At 43.1% G+C, this 21,104-nt stretch overlaps 1 protein-coding gene across 5 annotated transcripts in view; it reads left to right on the top strand.

Moving 5' to 3' along the window:
- The window catches only part of LOC139376856 (S1 RNA binding domain 1), a 98,907-nt gene that overhangs the window by 14,905 nt on the left and 62,898 nt on the right, over positions 1 to 21,104 (top strand). For all 5 annotated transcript variants that reach the window (XM_071119817.1, XM_071119820.1, XM_071119819.1 and 2 more), the window contains exons 10-14: positions 4,784 to 4,887; positions 6,608 to 6,715; positions 6,808 to 6,965; positions 8,484 to 8,574; positions 8,793 to 8,900. In XM_071119817.1, coding sequence (XP_070975918.1) covers positions 4,784 to 4,887; positions 6,608 to 6,715; positions 6,808 to 6,965; positions 8,484 to 8,574; positions 8,793 to 8,900 — 569 coding nt within the window. The remainder of the gene's footprint in view (positions 1 to 4,783; positions 4,888 to 6,607; positions 6,716 to 6,807; positions 6,966 to 8,483; positions 8,575 to 8,792; positions 8,901 to 21,104) is intronic.

Raw genomic sequence — 21,104 nt, 5'->3', positions numbered from 1 at the left:
GGCAAAAATGAACCTTTTCTTGGCGTCATGTTTAAAGGGGAAAGGTTGTTGTATGTGTTGTGACAGGAGGCATGTGTACGCACATACAGTACTCGCTTTTTAATTTAGCACATTAGGCTAGCCGCAGTCAGGCAGGCAGTGTATTAAGGGTGTTAAGTTGTGGTATGTATTTATGCAGCTGGGTACAGAAGCACCTGGAGATAACACTTTAAACTGAACACTTAGTTATAGAATTAGTTGATTCTAAATGCTGTTGTTTTAATGGGTTGAAAAAATGCATTTCTGTTGAAACATCACTTTTTTTCAAATATTTTATAAGCATAGGCACTAAAAGTATGATTGATCATCAATATATATATATATACATATATTTGTGCTAACTCTATTCTTCATCTGTACTGTGAAGGTATTTAGACAACAATTTCTCTAATCTGAGTCAGTGGAGTTGATATTTCTAAAGACCACTGAGTTTCTATTTCCTCTGGACTTCTAGACATTGTCCTTTTGCGGGGAATTACTGTCAGCCTACACATAACCAACTACACAGTACACAACAATTCTTACAGGTTGTCAACTGGCAGTTGAAGTTGTATGCCGTTTGGAATGTATTAGCCAATATCAGATTCAATTTGTCGAACATTTTAACTCTCTTGAAGTGCAGAAACAAACTGTATAATTACTTTTAATGAGTGCAGGTGCAGTGGAACGAAAATAAGTAAAAGGGGAAATCTGCATTTAACCGTCAGTATCAATTCCATCGGTTTACACAGGTATTTAAGACCTGACTGAACACTCAAAGAAACACTATCACAATGATGTATTAATGTACACACACCACATTGTAGAGTAGGTGTGACTGTCTACCCTGTGCGTGCCTGGTCCTCCCTGTGATTGACAGGCGTGATGGTGGAGAGGTGAAGTGGGTACGGTCAACAGTACTGCGGCCCTGCGTTGTGACCGGTGTGTTCCCGGGGGTGACCGATGCGTTGTGACAAGGCTGGTGTCAGGTGACCAGCTGGCCTGATTGATTGTTTAGCGTCCGCCTCACGCCGCCTCACACCCAGGACCTCCAGCTGTCCCTTCCCTCCCTGCCAGGGAGGGTCAATCACAGGTTCTTGCCTGCACCACAACACTGACTACACAGAGCAACATGATCCTACTTCCTCTGCTCTCTTAGGACAGACATTTGGAAAAGTCAAGGAAATAGGTGATTATCCATTGTTCAGTGCTTCTTGCTCAGTTGCACTGTTGCTATTAAACTAAGATGCAGCTGGAGTTGCACTATTTTTCTCAGATGGTCAGGGTTAGCCCGTCGAGTCTAGTTGTACGTTTCACCGTTTTAAGTATTGATCCTAGAGATGGGCTGTACGTTGGCTTTGTGTGCCATGTTCAGAACAGAAATGGTTGCGGTCACTTGGGCTCTTTCACAAACTATACATATAACTAAATGTGATGTGCAACATAGAAAATGCATGTAACATGATTTCTAAGCATTTAGTAATTATTAGGAAGTATTCCCTCAATTACTAAATGCTTAGAAAACATGTTATATACATTTTCTGTGTTGCACAACACATTTAGTTATATGTATAGTTTGTGAGTCCATTAAGCATTATTGATTACTTCCTAATAATTACTTACAACTTACAACCACAGTTTATCTTCCCACCATAGTTGAATGTATACTAACAACAGGGCATCATAATGACAAACTCAATTTTAGCCATAGTTAGAGTGCATCAACAGTGCCTCTCCATAGCTATTAACGTCTTGCTTATACTTTGGAATATGCCATTATGGATTTGTTTTTCTATCCACAGCTCTAATTCCCTTTGCGTCTCCAACTGGTTTCTAATCTTCTTGTCTGTGGTTGGCCTGGAGTGTAGTGGACCTAGATTTGTCTGCTTCCTCAATTATAGACCGGCTGTGATGGACAGGTGGGGAAATACATGCCTGTTCTCTGCAGTTGGACTGGCAGCTATTTGCATTACGCGCAGCCAGATGTGCGTGTGTGTGTGGTTGTATGTATGTGTGTGTATGAGCTACATTTCCTTTATAACAATAGAGAAACAGGACATTTGCCATTTTAAAATTATGGTTTAATGATTATCTACAATTTCAAAAATAAACTTAGCATTAAAACAAATTGTCCAAGACTAGTCCGAGGGATCTTGTAATTTGGATGTTTTCCCCCGTTATTTTATTTCAGTTAAAACATTGTTATTTTATGAGATTACACATTTATTTGAGTGGTAATTATTTTTTGTCAAGTCACAGTTCAAATATAGGCTAAGGGAATAATGTGATTTCATTCTCTCGTTTTAGAATAATCACAGTATGTTTCATTCTTTAGCTTGGATTCCATTTAATTCAGACTTTATTGCCAATCAACAATGGCATAAGGCATTTGTTTTAGGGCCATTACAGATTATTCCATCACGGTAAAACAATACAGTAACATAGAGATATGCAGTAGGTTGACATTTAAAGTGAAAGATGTTGAGTCTACTGTATGGAACATTTATAGATATAGATAGACACTGAGTGGACAAAACATTATGAGCATTACTCTTTCCATGACATAGACTGACCAGGTGAAACCAGGTTAAAGCTATGATCCCTTCTTGATGTCACCTGTTAAATCCACTTCATGAAGGGGAGGAGTCAGGTTAAAGAAGGATTTTTAAGCCTTGAGACATGGATTGTGTATGTGTGCCATTCAGAGGGTGAATGGGCCAGACAAAATATTTAAGTGCCTTTGAACGGGGTACGGTAGTAGGTCCCAGGCACACCAGTTTGTGCAACGCTGCTGGATTTATCACGCTCAACAATTTCAAGAATGGTCCACCACCCAAAAGACATTCAGCCATTTCGACACAACCACAGGAAGCATTGGAGTCAACACGGACCAGCATCCCTGTGGAACGTTTTTGACACCTTGTAGAGTCCATGCCCTGATGAATTGAGGCTGTTCTGAGGGGAAAAGGGGGGTGCATCTCAATAATAGGAATGTGTTCTTAATGTTTAATATACTTGTGTGTGTGTTTTTATATATATGCAATGCTTAAATTATTTTTGGCTGCGATAATATCAGTATTATATTGAATATTTATGATTCTAACACGATTATACAAATAATGAAAACAAGTCTTTATTCAACCCAAAACTAATATGATATTTATTTAAAACTAAATGTTTCCCTATAAAACATGGGATCAAGTTTATTTTTTCTTGAGAACACTCATTGGTGTATCGCAACCCCCATGTTGTGTGTGTTTGTTCTGAAAATGAAAAGATAAGGAGTTAAAAGTTCACCACATCGTCTTGTTTTCTTTGAGCCCTGCCTATCGCCCAGTTCAACAAGCAACACATTCACCATTCCTTACTCTTATTTAGAAAGTAAATATTGAATCTGAATCGCTCAGTCTTAAAAATAATATTCATTAATGTAGCTGACATTCCTCATATTTTTCCAATTATGATTTCATTGTTTATGAAGAACATGATATGTTGGAAATGTCTTTTTTCTTTATCTTAATAATGTAAATACTGAACTTGCATGTCCTGCAGTAGGAAAAATTGGAAGGATTGAATTTGTCAGACTGTCTGGTAACAACCTCTTAATATCTGCCAAACTCATTAAATCTCAGGCAGATGTGATGTAGTTCACATCATAGCATGGGAAATGTTTTTTTTCTGTCTAGTTCTGGCTGCGTTCTACACTTAAATGCTATCAATTTGGCTTAGCATTGTTCCTAGTTGTGGAAAGGGTTTCTTGGAGTGTGTGATGGAGAGGAAACCATAAAGGAGTGATTGGGATTTTTCACATTACTGGGTATTATGCTACGCCCCCTTGCCATCTACATTTGTGGCGCTTGGAGTGTTGATTTCAATGGTGTTTGGTGATAGAGGTAGCTAGCCGTCCTGCCAGGCCCAGAGCGATGGAGGACGCGTGGCAAGGGGGTGTCTTGTGGCCAGCGTTCAGGTAGCTGTCACAGCCGTCATCTCCAACATTCTCACCCAGGTCATCCTCTTTAAAGAACACTGATTCACCAACACAGACAGGACTGGGATAGATGCCTGTTCTCTGACAGAACATCTGTCTGTTTTTCTTTATGGCGTTCTCCACTCAGTTGTCCCTTAGAGAAACCCCACTCAGTGAGGAGGAATAAAGTATGTGGGGGAGGACATGAAAGTTTGTTGGATGTTTTGTCCGACTTTGTTCGATCGCACGCAAAACTTCAGATTTGATGAATATCGCATGAGAAATCACCCAGCGAACAGAAAAGCTCAAGGGGGAACATGCCAAAAAAGGAAATATAATTTTCATCATAATTCTTGCAGCATTAATTTCTGTCTCGATCTGGCCATTAGCTGTTGTGATGTGGAGGGCGGGGGTGGATGTGGTGACTGCTTGGTGGCAGGCTGGTAGGATGTGGGGGGGGGGGATTTGTCAACTTGGCTCTTCCGCATCGAATCCAGATTGACGGGCCATTTCTTCCCTTTCTCTTCAAAAGGTTTTCCTCAGAAAAGGTCAGACACTTAAAACTATTTGCTTAACAGCATGCCACCTTTCCTTCTAGCTAGATGGAGGAATTAGTGGGAGAGAGCAGGGAGGTTTTCTATAGTGTAGACTGTGTGAGCAGACTGTGTGTGTGTGTCCGTGCCAGTGTGGCGTGGGTTGGCTTTCTGTGCTGTTTTTGGAAAGTGTGTGTGAGGGGTAGGGGGCGTGGGGGTCTGTGCCGTGTGTCGCCTGTCTCAACAGGTTATGTTTTTCTTGCAGACCCTGGCCATTAACCGAGGGGAGAATCTGAAGATTCTGACAGTGAAGGTCAACATCCCTGACTGTGTGAAGAGCGACTTCTGTGGGTGGTGTCTCAACGTCAGGTCGGTCCCCCCCCCCACACACAGAGCCCTTGAACTTCTCTCTCCTGTACTTTCCTGCTCCCTCTCTCTGTCTGTGCCCTGTACCAGCCTGTAACGGTGGTGTCAAAACAGTGGTGGCCGTTTGCAGTCTGTCCCCCAGGTGTGAAGGGCATATGTGGGAGTCCGGTTCATGTATAGTCACACAGTTCATGTTTCTGCGTTGGTTACAGTGGCCCCTTCTAGAGCATCGTTCCCTATAACAGACACGGAAAGTAACTCAAAGCTCCATGCAGTTATTAAATACCCGTGTTTTGTCTTTTAAAGCTCATAAAGCCACAGATAAAGTCGAAGTTAGCTTCTTTCTCTTTGTGTAAATAAAATATTTGTAAAATACTATGCATAACATGGCTTAGCAATAATAATTGACAATGTTTTTGTGGAAATGAACCCTCACTCACAAGTTGGATTCAATGCAGTAAAGATCATAGAGTCGTCAATGTGAAAATGCCTCTCTACATTCACAGCTCAGTGGCTTTTTATGGTGTTGGTAAAAATAGTTTTCCAGTCTCTTGTTTCAAAATAGTTCAAATAGATTCCCAAATGGAGAATGTTTTTATATATATATATATATATATATATATATATATATATATATATATATATATATATATATATATATATATATATATATTTTTTTTTACATATTTCGACATGTACTGTATGCTGTAGAGCTCTCAAAATATTATTTTAAAGATCTTATGATCATGCTTTTAAATGCATCATATTGCACTGTACAACAATATTGACCCTGAAAAGGAGTTTTTCACAGTGAAATAAAATGAAAACACCACAGTAAATGAAACAGCACATGAGATTATTTTCATAACAGCACATACACTTATTTTGTTTTGAAGTAGACCATAATATGCTATTCTAATTTGTTGATATACAAGAAAACACAAATTGACACATTTTGTTGTTTTAGAAAATGAAATTTGAGTGAGATATAGACCAAGGCCCAGTTTTTTTCTCTCTCTCGTGAATGAATTTGTTTTCAATCTGGTAAAAGGTAAGATATATGCATTTTGTTTTTTAGCATATTTAATTTCTGTATTTCTTGAATTAATTGTTTGAGAATAACATTGTATTATAAATCATATATTATATCTTACATAAATGCATATCTACCCAGCAATGTGACAAATTCCTACTAAAGGTGTACTTGCTTATCATGGAAAGTGTATCAATTGAATACATTAGTATTTTTTTGTGATTTTAAAATGGTTTGTGAGGAGATATTAATTTTCCCCCAACATAAAAAAAAAAAATGTATTTTGTTAAATCCTTTTCTTGTAAAATGTTTCTTTCATTCTATTTTAATATCTGCTTAACTTGTTAGTTTCTTGAAATTATCCAGGCATCCGATTCATAACAATAATAGTGACAAATATCCCGTTTTAAGTGATGGTGGTGTAGAAATGTCAACCCAAGACTTTATTTAGTCATGGAGCTGTACTGTAACCTATGAGGGCAAGGAATGTGAGAGGACCTGTATTTTACTGAAGCCACACATGTAACCAATCCTTTCCTGATCAAGAGAAAGGTCAAAACAGTGAAAACAAGATTGACAGAATAACTGTAAAACAGCAGATTCACACCAAAGGGGATACCGTGCATCCATATATATATATATATATATATATATATATTGTCAGAAACCAATTTTTGGTTTCCTCTGTAGATGGAAACCCAATGGTTACACTAGAGAGGAGCTGATGAAGATCTTACGAGACGCAGTGGAGGACTCGTACAAAAGACTCTTATTACCCCTGCTCAGCAGAAGCTACAGGTCTGTACTGAACTCTGTGTGTGTGTTCCACGAATGAATTTGACTTTACTGTACTGTATTTTAAATACCCCCTGTCTCTCTCTGTCTGTCAGGGCGAAGCTGACGGTTAGTGCGGAGAAGGAGTCCATAGCCATGTTTGTGCGCAACTTGCGCCAGCGTCTGTTGGTGTGTCCTGTGAGAGGCCGTGTCATCATGGGCGTGGACCCAGGGTTCAGACACGGCTGTAAACTGGCCGTCCTCTCCCCTACCAGTAAGAACCCATACTAACATGCCCCTCTTCCATTCTGAGTTTCTGCGTATAGGGGGAAGATTGGTGTTTCAGTCAAAAGACTGCTTCTAGTTTAGAGAAAATGTGTTGTCCCAGTAGTTCATTCTATGTGAAAATAAACATCCTAGCATATCTGCAAAGACCAGTCACACATGTCTGGTCTATACTGTTGTGTAGTCTACTAGTCTGTACTACTGGAGGAGCAAGGGCCCTCTCCTCTCCACCCCACAGAGCTGATGGACATTCCTCCCACCGGGCCTCTGTGGGCGGGGCCCCATGCAGGGCCACGTTTGGGCCCTCCTCCTGGGCAGCTGATGGCCTGGCCACAGTTCAGGCTGCCAACCCGGCGGGGGTTTGTCAGCTGGCATTCCTGTGTTATGGCATCTACCCTGCAGCAAACACACGCAAACAGACACGCATCGACACATACACACACACTCAGCTTGACCATGACAGGTCTGGGGGTGCGTGGTCACATGACCTCTCATCGGAGCCTTCCAATAGGATCAGTGGTGTCCCATCAGCCTGACAGGAGACGGCAGCAGTTGAGTCGTTCCACCAATTCGGTGCCTTTTGAGAAGTGTATTAGATGTTCAATGTTTCTTTGGAAGAAAAAAATATATATATAAAATGAATTGTTTCATTATATTAAAACGAGAGTACAGTTCACATAACAGGGTTGATTTTAAAATAAGGGGCATACGTAAATGAATCACATTAAATAAAATAATAATAATAATTAAATTAAATAAATAATTATCTTCAGAAATGACTGTCAAAGCAACAAGATAACTAGGACTTCACAATGATGGTGAAACCTGGAGACAGATTAAGTGGTTTGAAATCTTCCTAGAAGTGACCGAGTTGACGGAGGGACATGTCAAAATGCTGAATGTTGGCACTATAGCAAGCCTTTATTCATATATAAAATCTATTGACTTCTCCATGTAGTCTATATTAAAGGACACTTCATTTAATAAAACAGGCTTTTAAAATGCAATATTGGTGCACAATTTCTACTTAAAATATCAAATGGACACAAAAGGCTCTCTTTTCGTGGAACGACCCAGCTCTGTCTGTCCGTCCGACCTTAGAGGCACAGGAATGGACAGATCTGGGGGAGAAGTGCAACAGGAGGAGTATACTCAAAATGGCCTTTTCACACTGCTGAGCTTAGCTTAGTTTAGCCGAAGCAAGCATAGTTGCTTGAACAGTGCTGAAAGGAAATTATCCAAGCCAACAAAGTAAGGTCTGGGTCAGCATACTTGTATGGAAATGGTATTAGTTCATCCATTCCATTTTCCAGGTCCCCCTCGCAAAAGAGGTTTCTAACCTTGAGTCTTTCCCTTGTTAAAGAATCATCTTCACTTGCTCTTTTTGTCTCTCTTCCTGGGTCAGATCCTGTGATAAAGCTAGTAGGAGCGTCTTCTTTATTCCTCAGTCTTGGTGATACAGAAGCATTTGTCCATCTTACATACTCACCCCTCCTTTCTGTCCCAGGTCAGATATTATTCACAGATGTGGTGTACCTCCATGGTTCAGGGGGGAACAGAGAGGCAGACAAACTGCGCCATCTGATGATCAGATACAGGTACTGCATCTGGTGTGTTAGTTTAAATCAACTGTGGCACATTGTGTAGTGTATATCACTAAGATAAAGAACACTACTTATCAAAGTGAAATCAAGAGGTTTTTAAGAGTATTTGAATATTCACAGAAATAGATAAATGAATCCCTTTTTTTGTTGATAGAACACAATGTTTTCTGGTTTCTTTTTCACACTCTCCGTCAACTCTTTCATACACACAGCTGTAACACGGTGGTTATCGGCAACGGCACAGCCTGTCGAGAGACTGAGGCCTTCTTTGCTGACCTCATCAGCCGACGCTTCTTCCAGCCTCTGGACGTGTCATACTGGTAAGACCAGAGTCGTTACTGTAGACTCCTACTGTGTGTCCCCAGGTAAAGTCCTAAGTGTAGACTCCTACTGTATGTCCCCAGGTAAAGTCCTAAGTGTTGACTCCTACTGTGTGTCCCCAGGTAAAGTCCTAAGTGTAGACTCCTACTGTGTGTCCCCAGGTAAAGTCCTAAGTGTAGACTCCTACTGTGTGTCCCCAGGTAAAGTCCTAAGTGTAGACTCCTACTGTATGTCCCCAGGTAAAGTCCTAAGTGTAGACTCCTACTGTATGTCCCCAGGTAAAGTCCTAAGTGTAGACTCCTACTGTTTGTCCCCAGGTAAAGTCCTAAGTGTAGACTCCTACTGTGTGTCCCCAGGTAAAGTCCTAAGTGTAGACTCCTACTGTGTGTCCCCAGGTAAAGTCCTAAGTGTAGACTCCTACTGTATGTCCCCAGGTAAAGTCCTAAGTGTAGACTCCTACTGGATGTAGGCTACCTAGGGAACTGAGTCAATGTCACTAAGAGGAGGTGCCTACGGGTTCCTCTCAGCATTCAAAAGACAATTAAAATGTTAAATGTAGGGAGCTTCACTCATCAATAAAATGAACAAAGGTAACAAAATAGGGTTAGCATGGGGAAATAGGGCGGGGGAGTGGCTAGGCTAAAGGATATGGGCCAGGCCTGGAATGGGTCATTCTTGTAGGTTTTAAATGTCATCTGGACTTTGTTTGAATGGCTCTAATTAAGAGCAAATATCTCTGGCAGTCCATCCAGCGCTGTAACCAGCGCAGCACAATGCAGCACTATCCCGTCCAACCCAAATAACCACTAGAGTTCTGATCGTCTCTCTTGCGCCGACGTTTGTTTGTTGACTTTGGGTCAGGACTGGATTGCAGCCCAGAACCACTCAGATGTGGCTGTGTATGGCGGGGGAGGTGGTGGTGGCGCTTTGGGTATTGTGTTCTTCGTCGCTAGCTGCTGCCAGGCCCAGAAACGGTGTCTGCCTCTGCACTTTTAGGCTCGAATTCTATTGTGTGTAAATGGACCTCTACAGCAGCTGTGAGACAAGTGGATCCATTTCACTCACCAGCCCAGAATAAGGTTTACATAGACTCTCCTACACATATTCAGCCCCTACGGGCTCACGTGACTCCCATGAAAGCCAGTGTTTTGTTATTCCCAACTAAATGGTCAAAGCTGAAATCTCTGGTTGTTTATTAAGTTTGCTTTAACTTGGTTCTACTGGGACAGTTCTTTTCAAAGCTGGAAAACTGGAACACATCATCGTAGCAAGAGATCCACCTCCAGATAATAGCTGTATTTAGTTCTAAAATGGCTTAGTTGTAACTTGTGACATGTAGGAATGTCTAACTTCCCTTTTATGTGGTGTTGAATGGCTGTCCTGTATTAGCCTCTCCCTCTAGACTAGGCTGTGCTCTGTCTGTGGGTTTCTACTTTTTATCAGACTGGTCTCTCTAATACTCTCTCCTCTCCAAAGAATGAGGGTATTTCTATTAAGCACACATCTAGCCCCACTGTCAGCCATGTCTCTCTCCAAGCCCACTTAAAGTCAATCATTGAGTAGTTAGTTTAGGCTCTGTCCCATGTTGGAGCAGACAGGGTTGAGGGTTCCGTTGGTACTACAAGGTGACTGTAGTCTGACCCTGACCAGAGTGGGTCCAGACAGTGTTTCTGGAACCCTCCACAGTCTTAGATGTGTGAAAGCATCACGTCCCTGTTGGAGTGAGGCAGAGACATGTCCCTGTTGGAGTGAGGCAGAGACATGTCCCTGTTGGAGTGAGGCAGAGACATGTCCCTGTTGGAGTGAGGCAGAGACACTTAGTTTCTCTCCAGATATTTCCCAGGATTTCGCTCTTAACAGCTTGATCAAATCTATTCCCCCCAAAATGCTTAAAATAGTTCCAGCCTCCTGGATTTCCAGAGTTCCATTCCTTGAGGAGGGCTGTGGTTTTCCCTAAGTCCTTTTTATGGTATTGTAATTTGAAGTCAAGGGAAGGATCATTAGTGATGAGGAATTACCTTTTTAGCACTGGTGACTCCACCTCCCACGAGGATTTTGGTCCTGCTGATCGACCCCTGGTTGACCCGGGCAACCGCCAAATCCTCTTGATGATGATGATGAGCCAGATTGGCGGTCGACACATCAGAAGACCAGGATGCTGGGCTGCTCGCTTTGACCGCACCTGACCAACAACAGTCATGCCAACCACAAAGTTCATTTTGGTGGGGAGTTGACTGTCAGGCAGCGTGGCTCAGTGAATCTCCTCACTGACGTGGCGAGACACTCTCTACGCCTCTGTGAATCCTGTGGGTGAAAAATTAGAACGCAGAGCCTTAAATCAAAGGCCTATCGGCACTCCAACCAAGGCCAGACTTCCACACAGTTTATTTAATCTCCTCATGATAAATGTGGCCCATCCGTAACACTGTGGCGAGAGCTGCTCTGTTCCTCGCTTTCCCCTCAGACTGTTTTAGCAACTGGAAACAGTTCTCTCCTTATAGTGATTTTTATTTTGGGCGAATCTATGCAATTATTCTTCGTATTTCGCTGTGAAGAAAGGCTCGACCGGAGCCTCTCGCTAAGTGAATTTCCTCAGAACTGCTCTGAATGGAAAAAACATATGTGTCTTGTACATAAGCTTGCAACTAGATATTACATATTCTTACTCCAAAAAAGCTAGAGTCTGCAAACCCCAGATTTCTTGTAACCAAATGTCTTGGAGATGATTGAGTTGAACAAGCATTATAGTGAATAACATCATGGATGAGTATCGTATACTTATTTTGATTGTATTATACAATATCATATGATACTATTCTTCCGTTAAGTGGTAACTTATGTTGAATGCCTGTGTGAACTTGAGAAGTTATGTAAAAACAATTGTGTGTGTTTCTGTGCTCTCTCTTGCTCTGGCTCAGCCCAGGAACACACACTTCAACCACTTCTCCTGCGCGCCAATCTAATTAAAGAGGCAGCCTCATCTGTACCATCTGCTATCTGTCTCCCTGTGCCACAGCTTGATCAGAACCCCTTGAGGTGCACCCCCCACCCCTCTGTGCTCACCACCATGCCTATCCCCACGTCCCCCCCAGCCTTCCTCCCCTCTGCCCTTCCGCCTGGCTGCTCCTGTGGAATGACAGCCAACGCCAGCAGCCGGCACACTGAAATGAGCCTCCGGGACTCCCCTACCCTGGCCACGGCAACCCGGGCTCTCTGGGGCCTGCTGCATCACTCCGTGTGTGTGACTGGGTCTTGGTGGACTGGAGGCATAGGGGAGAGTGGGTGGAGGGAGGCGTCTGCCTGTTGAGTGAGTTTTTAGATGTACTCATGTTAATAAGGCAGTCATCTTCTGTCTTCACCTGCTAACCTGCTCACTGAAGTTGAGGAGTGTAGTCTTTTCAGACTGCAGTTGAGCTTATCTTTGTGTTGTGAAGAGCTAGGACCATCAACTGAAAATGATCCACACTGACCATACCGATCAGTTAACGAAGGCATTTTGCTGATATTGTTCATTACGATAAGTAGCCTATAATAAAGAAATTAAATACGTTTATTAATATGGGTGATTGTTAATGGGACAATTGATGGCTACAACCATCAAACTAGTGGTAGTTTAAATGATAAAAAAACAACTGTGGTGCACATTAATGTTATAAATGTGTCATTATATTTAGCGCTAACACATCAATTCAGGCAATTTATTGTGATATATTTTTGTCCATATTGCCCAGCTATAGTGTGGTGTTTCACGCTGACATAAGCCTGCACTTAAACTGCTAAGGGCTTGTAAGTAAGCATTTCACTAAGGTCTACACCTGTATTCGGTGCATGTGACAAATACGATTTGATTTTAAACCTTTTTTTCTACTGTGTGTGTGTGTGTGTGCGCACTGTATGTAGGGCAATTGTGTCCTGGGCAGGGGTAGGGGTCACGGGTAAAACCTCCAGCCTGGACACAGATGTGTGTCTCTGGATTCCTGTGTGCCTGTCCACACTATTCCTGATGTTCACCAGATCTCCAGGAAAACCTTTCCTACTAGAGCTGGGAGATGTGGACAAAAATCCATATCATGATAATTTGACTGAATTACATTAATGTACACCAGTTAGTTTTTAAAATATTATCCTTACAACTACTGCTGCATGGAGTGTTGTAGCTATCAATTGTCCCGTAAGCAATGCACCATATTCACAGAATTACTTCATTTCAAACTTTACATTCCTTTAGTAAATGCTACTTATCGTTATTATCGATATCTTGAAAATCCTAGGGAGTTGCAGCGATGAGACGAGATCGAAATTGAGGAGAAAAGGGGAGTAAAATACAAAAAATCTATCCAAAATAAATCTCAGCTCTATTTCCTGCCGTACAACATTCCTGTTGGGTAACCAAAGACTGTGATGTACAAGAGGTTTCTAGGATACCTTACTACCCTTTCACCTCTATTCCCTTTCCTCTACTACAGTTACTAATTCAAGCAATGAGAAGAAAGGAATAATAATCAAGTGAATTAAATAGTATATTTTGATTTAAATAATTTAATTTGAAATAGTATAGCCAAGTGAAGAAGAAAATGTCATACTTTATATAGTTTTATCCATTCAATTAGTCCACTCCTGGGATTTTATATTTGTCTTTAATAACAGTGATCTGACATCATGTAGCTTTTGGCTGTACGGTAAAGACTACTTTATTACTTCCAGTCCCATTCTAGAGCTTCATTACTGGTTGAATTCTAACTTCAGATCCATGTGCGTAACTCGAGCAAGACTGTCATTGACATAAAAAAAAACATGGCTGTGGTTGGCTGTATTTCAAGGTAGTTGTGCCATCTTTAGATGGCTCAGATAGAGTTGAGCCTCCCTCTCTGACCATGAATGGAGTCCTTGTCATTGTGCCACGTCTCTCTCGACAGCTCCTGTCTTTGCTCTTGTGCATCTCTTTGCACTGCATCTCTCTCTGACTCGCTCTCTCTTTGAATTAGCTTCAATATAGGCACAGTAGCCTATATGGCAGAGGAAGGCACTTTATATGTACCATAACTATAGAGGAGTTGGTGTGGTGGCTTGGCTTCATTGAGTCTGATCTGACATATGAGCTGTGGGATTCTCCTCCTCCCACACTATGGCCTGTCTGCAGCCTGCTGCTGCCTCCACGGCTATTCACTCTGATCCCTCACCCCTGTCTTGTCTGACAGCCCTCCTCTGCCTCTGATCCCTGCCCCTCACCCCTGTCCTGTCTGCCAGTCCTCCTCTGCCTCTGATCCCTGCCCCTCACCCCTGTCCTGTCTGCCAGCCCACCTCTGCCTCCGATCCCTGCCCCTCACCCCTGTCCTTTCTGAAAGCCCTCTTCTGCCTCTGATCCCTGCCCCTCACCCCTGTCCTGTCTGACAGCCCACCTCTACCTCTGATCCCTGCCCCCTGTCCTGTCTGACAGCCCACCGCTACCTCGGATCCCTGCCCCCTGCTCTGTCTGACAGCCCACCTCTGCCTCTGATCCCTGCAGATAGATAGTGTTGTTTTCGGAGGGAGCGCTGTGTCTTAATTATGTCTGAGCTTTCACTAGTCTAATTACCCCACAGAGTGGGTTGGAGTAGGGCGGTTACCGTGACCGTATTACCACCACAACAGCAGTCAAATTCCACATGAACATTTAGTCACAGTAATTAGGCTTCTCCAAGCTTTGATGCTGCTGCTGGTGTAGCCTACCAAACTGGCTAACTGCCTGATACTCAGCACTCTAATCAGTCTGACATCAATGCAAATGTTATCAAAAATCTAATCAAACACTTCACGAGAGCCCATGTTGCACAACATTTCTATAGGCTATGCAATTGCATGAGGAAACAGAGTGGTGGCCTCCTTTTAAAAAGAGGAGGATCCCATCAGCTTTCTATAGGCTACTAATTTTTTTCTCGTAATATTAAGCACATTGCTTCTCTTACAACAGGAGTAAAGCCTACTTGGCTGGCATGAAAATAGACCACGGGGAAAAGCATCCTCCGTTCGCTGTTTAAGTGCATAGATGATATGTATTTTTTTCTCCCCTTCCCTCGTTTCGTTACAGGTGCATGATAATGGTCCATTCTAAATAAATACAATTTCACACACATATATTATTTAGTATATGTGAAGACAAGATTAAATCAAGAATAGTCTGACGGGTGACAATATTAGCCTATCAGTTGTGAATGATGTATTATCACTTGTGAATAATGCCTAGCTTGCGACTTTTTCAAATCAGTCACACACCTCATGTAGCCCAGCCCATAGCTTTTTTAAAGGTTTGTATCACAGCTAAAGTGGCCAAATAACTTCTTAAAATAAAGCACATTATTCCGCTTTACAAGGGGTGTAGAGCCTAACTGGTGTACATAAGCAGCATGTGAGTTTAAAGTTTGGGGAAGATCATTTTCACCATAAAAATGCACCTTTTTATAATAAAAGCATTACATTTCATAATCACGTGTTTTCCCGCTAATGAAACATTTGTGCTTATAGCCTACTGCCGTTTGCGCATTGATGTGCTTATAATGTGAAGAAATAGCCTAATAGTGTATCAACATTTTAAGCTAAATGTTCTGAGCTGTTGTCAGCCTTATTTCCCGAAAACAAGTTTTTTGATGCTGGTGGTTGTATTAATTTGGGATCTATCGCATCCCACAACTGTCCCAGACTAGGTTTTGAATATTTATTTCTAGGTAGAATAAAATAGGTCAACTTTTGTGCTATGGGGGATAGTAGATTGACATAGGCTAGTGCTTTTGCTGTTCTCATCTTGTTGGCTGACAAAAAGTAAATGTGGACAGTTCTTCCCATAGCTTCTATATGCGCCTCGGAATTGCATAAGGACACGCACAGTTGCATCCCCGATGTCTCTGTCTTCAATTGTAGCCTGTGACAAAGACCCGATCACGGAGCACGCAGCCAGGAGAAGGAAATTATAATTATTATATTCAGCCCAAGTTGCCTAATGGCCACTGGTCGCAAAAGGCATGGATTTTTTTAGGGGCATTTCAGTCACACAAAGGGGATGCCGCCGGGAAATTTGAGGCATTATCAAGTGCTTGTCAAATTGTGAATGAGAGACTGATGAAGTGTGTACAGCCTGCGCCTCACATCATGCAGCCTTAGAATGTATAGCATTTTTTACATAGCCCAACGTTTGTATGACAACTAAAGTTACATTAACTCTAAGCGTATAGGAGGACCTGTTTCTTTGTTAACCATTCAACACAGAATAGGCGCATGTGCTCACTCCCTCAGATCGTTTGGAGAAAATATCCTTTATTTTTTTCCAGCTATGTTCAATGGTTTTCTTCATACTATAAAAATAATATGAATAAAATACAATTGTATTGGTCACACACATATTTAGCAGATGTTATTGTGGGTGTAGCGAAATGCTTATGTTACTAGCTCCAACAATGCAGTAGTATCAAATAATTCACAACAATACACACAAATCTAAAAGTATGGAATTAAGAAATATATAAATATTAGGAAGAGCAATGTCAGAGTGTTATTAACTAAAATACAGTATATACATATGAAATGAGTAAAACAGTATGTAAACATTATTAAAGTGACCAGTGATTCCATGTCTATGTACACAGGGCAGCAGCCTCTAAGATGCAGGGTTGAGTAAGCCGGTGGTAGCCAGCTAGTGATGGCACAGAGCTCTAAGCAAATCTTGTCTGCTAAATAAACTAGTGTAGCCCACAGCCATATGGCATAGCCAGATCAGGGCCTAATAACATAAGGACAACTCAGAGTATGCTGTTCTGTTCTTCTGAAATAGACTACATTTTCTTCATATCATGTTCCTTTAGACTTGTCTAAAATAAATCATTGATTTATTGTGATGGTGTAGGCTGGTATACATGGATTGTTCCATAGGTCTGCATCAGTGGCTTGTAGGCTATGCGTGGAAGCCAGGAGATGCTAAATATGTTTATGTTGATTAACAGTCAATTACCGTGAGACTGGCTGTTATTTGCTTGACCATCACCGGCTGACGAAATTTCATGCCACAGCCCTAGGGTGAAGGAGGGTGGGGTGAGGAGTACTCCCATAGGTCACTTCAGATATGTCCAACATTCTGTGAGCAGTGTGTGTGTATTCCTCCTGTACTCTACGTGTGTTCTCGTCATGGTGGCCCGCCACACGTACCTTCCCAGTCTCATTATCAAGTGTGAGTGGATGGCCGGTTGACAGGCCCAGTCCCTCCACAGTGTGACCTTCTCTGTCACGCTGTATTAGCAGCAGGCCATCGAACACTCAGCCTTTGTCACAGGGCATAAACGCCCTCTCAGGGCTCAGCGGCTGCTGGACAGGGGACGCTCCTCTCTCCCTGTGTCCAGCTCTCAGATAGGCAGCCCTCAGTGCTGGATACCAGCCGATGACAGTGACCTAAGATGTGTCACTGAGACGAGCGCAACGCGGTGACATCCACCCGCCTACCCCCCACCTCCCTGTCTACCAGGCCAGGGTTACAGTGTGTCCTAACTTCTGCCAGTTCCGCTGGTCTAGTGGCTATGGAGCTGTGAACCTAGAGTACTAGATATACCTCTTGTCCCTTGAAATGTTCCAGGAGTTCAGTTGGTTTGTTGATTTCATGCTTGGATTGACTTAATACATTTAGGATAACATTTAGGATAACCTTTGAAAGCAGTCCACACAAAGACAGTCCAGGTTTTCAGTTCTAGTTCGGGTTCTGCTACAGCAGGCCCTCTTGGCACTCAGGATGCGGTAAGACGGGGCTTAATTTGTAGATCAGGGGGTGCCGGAACAAAAAGTGATAGAGGGGTGACCTGGGGTGCTCTGAAGGAACCGGAATGCTAAATAAAAAGGACACCTTTATAATAAAGCATTGCAGGCGTTATTAACGTTTTGTGTAGTGGCATAGAGCAGTAGAGTAGAAGTGCTTGCAGAAGTTGCACACATGGGGGATTGTAGCCTAGGGTCCCAAAAAAATGTGGCCTTTTAAAAACGCATTTCATGCAATTCTACATCATTTTAAATGACTGAATATTTTTTAATACCATACAAATGATCGAAATGACAGGCTACTTTGACACTGACAAACTGAGACGACCTTGTCTTGAATCCACCAATAGCCTAGGCCTAGGTGTGCGGAGAGACACATATTGCACAATATGAGGAGATTATAGCCCTAAAAAAGCTTTCCAGTTTCACTGACTCATCCAATGATGCGGAGCTCACTCACCGGTGATGGCCGATGTGCTCTCTTGTTTTACTTTGTTAAACAATGCTGTTCGCAATATGCCTATTTGGAAGTTTATAAAATATTTTGGTAGCCTACAGATAGATTAGTCTTCTCTTTTCAGCATGAGCCATTTGCTTTCCAAACTGTATACGATTGTATATGAAATATTGTGAAAGGCCTATTTTGTCTGCATGCTTTTCACTAACAGATTTGCCACGCGGTCCCGACTTTAGGCTATGCCTTGTGATTGGGCTACGCACAATCCACAGCTAGGTATTTAAAAAATAAATGTGTCTGTCATTTTACCCCTTTTTTCTCCCCAATTTCGTGATATCCATTTGCGATCCAATTACGATATTGTCTCATCGCTGCAACTCCCCAACGGGCTTGGGAGAGGCGAAGGTCGTGTCATGCGTCCTCAGAAACGTGACCAGCCAAGCCGCGCTTCTTAACACCTTATTGTCTAACCCTGAAGCCAGCCGCACCAGAGTCCCGGAGGAAAACACCCGGCCAAACCCTCCCCTTACGACGCTGGGCCAAATGTGGTCCACCCAGTCTCTCCAAATGTGGTTCACCCTATGGGACTCCCGGTCACGGCTGTTTGAACCCCAGGCTGTAGTGACACTGTGCCTTAGACCTCTGCGCCACTCGGGAACCTGCGTTGTTTTTAATAAGCTATATTGATCCTCTGTGGCTAAATTATACTCCTGGTGTAGTATTCCGAATTATAGCATTTTAGTGAATCTCACTGTAGATATTTTTAGTACTTTTTATCCCCTTTTTTTACCCCCTGCGATGCAGTGCCTAAGAACGCTGCGCCACTCGGGAGGCTCAACTCACTCTGGTTATGAGAGAAATTCAGGTGTGCTTCTCTCTCTCTCAACACAGCAACGGCCATGCGTTGGTCTCTAGGCTACAATGTTGCGTTAACCATTCAATGATGGCCTAGGAACAGTGGGTTAACTGCCTGTTCAGGGGCAGAACGACAGATTTGTACCTTGTCAGCTCGGGGGTTTGAACTTGCAACCTTCCGGTTACTAGTCCAACGCTCTAACCACCCTGCCGCCCCAAAATGAACACTTTATTGGAATTTTTACATCGCAAACAGGATCCGGCTCAAATGAAGCACTGGGTATGACTGAGATAGAGAATGTGTATAACTGGACATGGAGGAGATGGCATCATGGCGTGGCCGGTGGGTGTCCATATGAAGGACAAGCTCAGCTGACATTAACCCCATCAGAACAGAGTTGTAGATCTCTGGGCAGTAGTCATGATACAGAGTGCCTGGTTCCCTTGACCGCTTGGGAACCATGTCCCCCTCACTGCCCCCCTGTCACTCCTAAAGGCAGACAAGAACAGAGATGACCCCCCCCCCCAAACCTCACCCCCCTCCGCCCAGTATCAGAGACCCCAAGGCCGATCCCCAATGCCACCGGCTAGCCAGTCTCTCCAGATCAGTTTCACTCTGCACTGGGCAGAAGGCTAGGATATGGACCAAGACACTCTCTCTCTGTCTATATCTGTCAGTATGTCTGTCCATCCAGTCTGGGGTTGTATTGAGGTTTTGCTGTGTCTTGTTGAGTAGCCACCATAATGGGGTGACAAGGCACCGCTGCTCGGTGGTTTGTGTTCAGAGGTTTTGTGACATTTCCTTAAGAAAGAGAGCGATATGTAACAGAGATTACTGATTTCAAGCAGGAGTAGAATGTTTGGTGAGTTCACCTTAAATGCCAAACCGATGACCGTGTTAGTTGGAGATTTTTTTTGTCCTCCCCTTTCTAAGCCTGTGAGCCTCAGCCCAGGTCCGAAGCTCCGTGTATAGCCAAGTAACTGCTGTCCAGGAACCAGTGGCGTGGAGAGAGATGAGTAGTGATGAGTCCTGTCAGTGAGTGGCTCTGTAACAAGCAGCTTCTCCCTACAGTCCCTGTACTGTCAGAGTGTATAAGGCCTGACGTCCCAGCCTGCCTGCCTCACTGTAGTACTACTAGTGGTAGTGAGGCTCTGTCCTTGGCCGTACTCCACTCTGTCTTCAGGTAATCACTGTTCTCTGATCCCACCCTGCTCCTGGTGGAATGAGATCACTGCTGGCTTAGGGGGGTTTGGTCCATGATGATGTGGCCTGGGCCCTGGAGGGAGCCAGCCAGGCAGGCAGGCAAGGATCCTGGCTAGGGTGATTAGGATCCTGGATAATTACAGAGAAAAGCCAGGAGGCTAGAGGCCCACTGAAGGTTAGCCGTCTGAATCACAAAGGACAGACTGACGGACACGGGGGTCTTGACTGTGGTACGGACTGGGGCGCTCTTCCAACTTCCACTGACCGCTCCTTTACCCAGCAGCGCCTCAGAAACACGTCCTGGTGTCCTCCTCTGCTGTCGCTGAGTATCCCTTGTTCGCTCTCTTCCCAAGAGCTCTGTATTAAGGACTGTTACATCATCTCTCCTATACACATCCACATACACATACTGTATAATCAACTTGAACATCTTATCCGACATACATTTATGCCTGACACTTGTATGGTACATTAGCGGTATATTTCTTGTCAACCATAACGCATACATAATCATAACCCTATAGTCGTTCTTAATGAGTAAGCTTTTACCAGTACTCTGTTTATATTTTCCCTAATATACGCAAAGATATGCTGATGTCATGGACTATAATGCAGTCTGCACTGATGGATGGTAGCTTTTTGTGAGAATGAAGCAAGGTTCTTTGTCGCCACGAACTCAAAGCGTCAAATCCCCACAGACGTGTGTGTGTTCATTTCCATACGTATGTCTCTCAGCCACTCAGAGTGGCTGGAGCCAATCTCCAGCAATAACACTTTTACTGCACTGCACATTTCACGCTTCATTTGGCTCTGCTGGGCCGTTTGAAGGACTTTATGGCCATTGGACATTAGAGAGAAAGAAACATCAAAACATGGAAACCTCAATGCCACATCTGAATGCTTGCAATAGCAGTCACT

Source organism: Oncorhynchus clarkii, chromosome 20 (assembly GCF_045791955.1).
Source record: "Oncorhynchus clarkii lewisi isolate Uvic-CL-2024 chromosome 20, UVic_Ocla_1.0, whole genome shotgun sequence".
NCBI lineage: Eukaryota > Metazoa > Chordata > Actinopteri > Salmoniformes > Salmonidae > Oncorhynchus > Oncorhynchus clarkii.
Note: the sequence above shows the minus strand (reverse complement) of the source record. Positions and strands in the feature narration are given on the sequence as shown.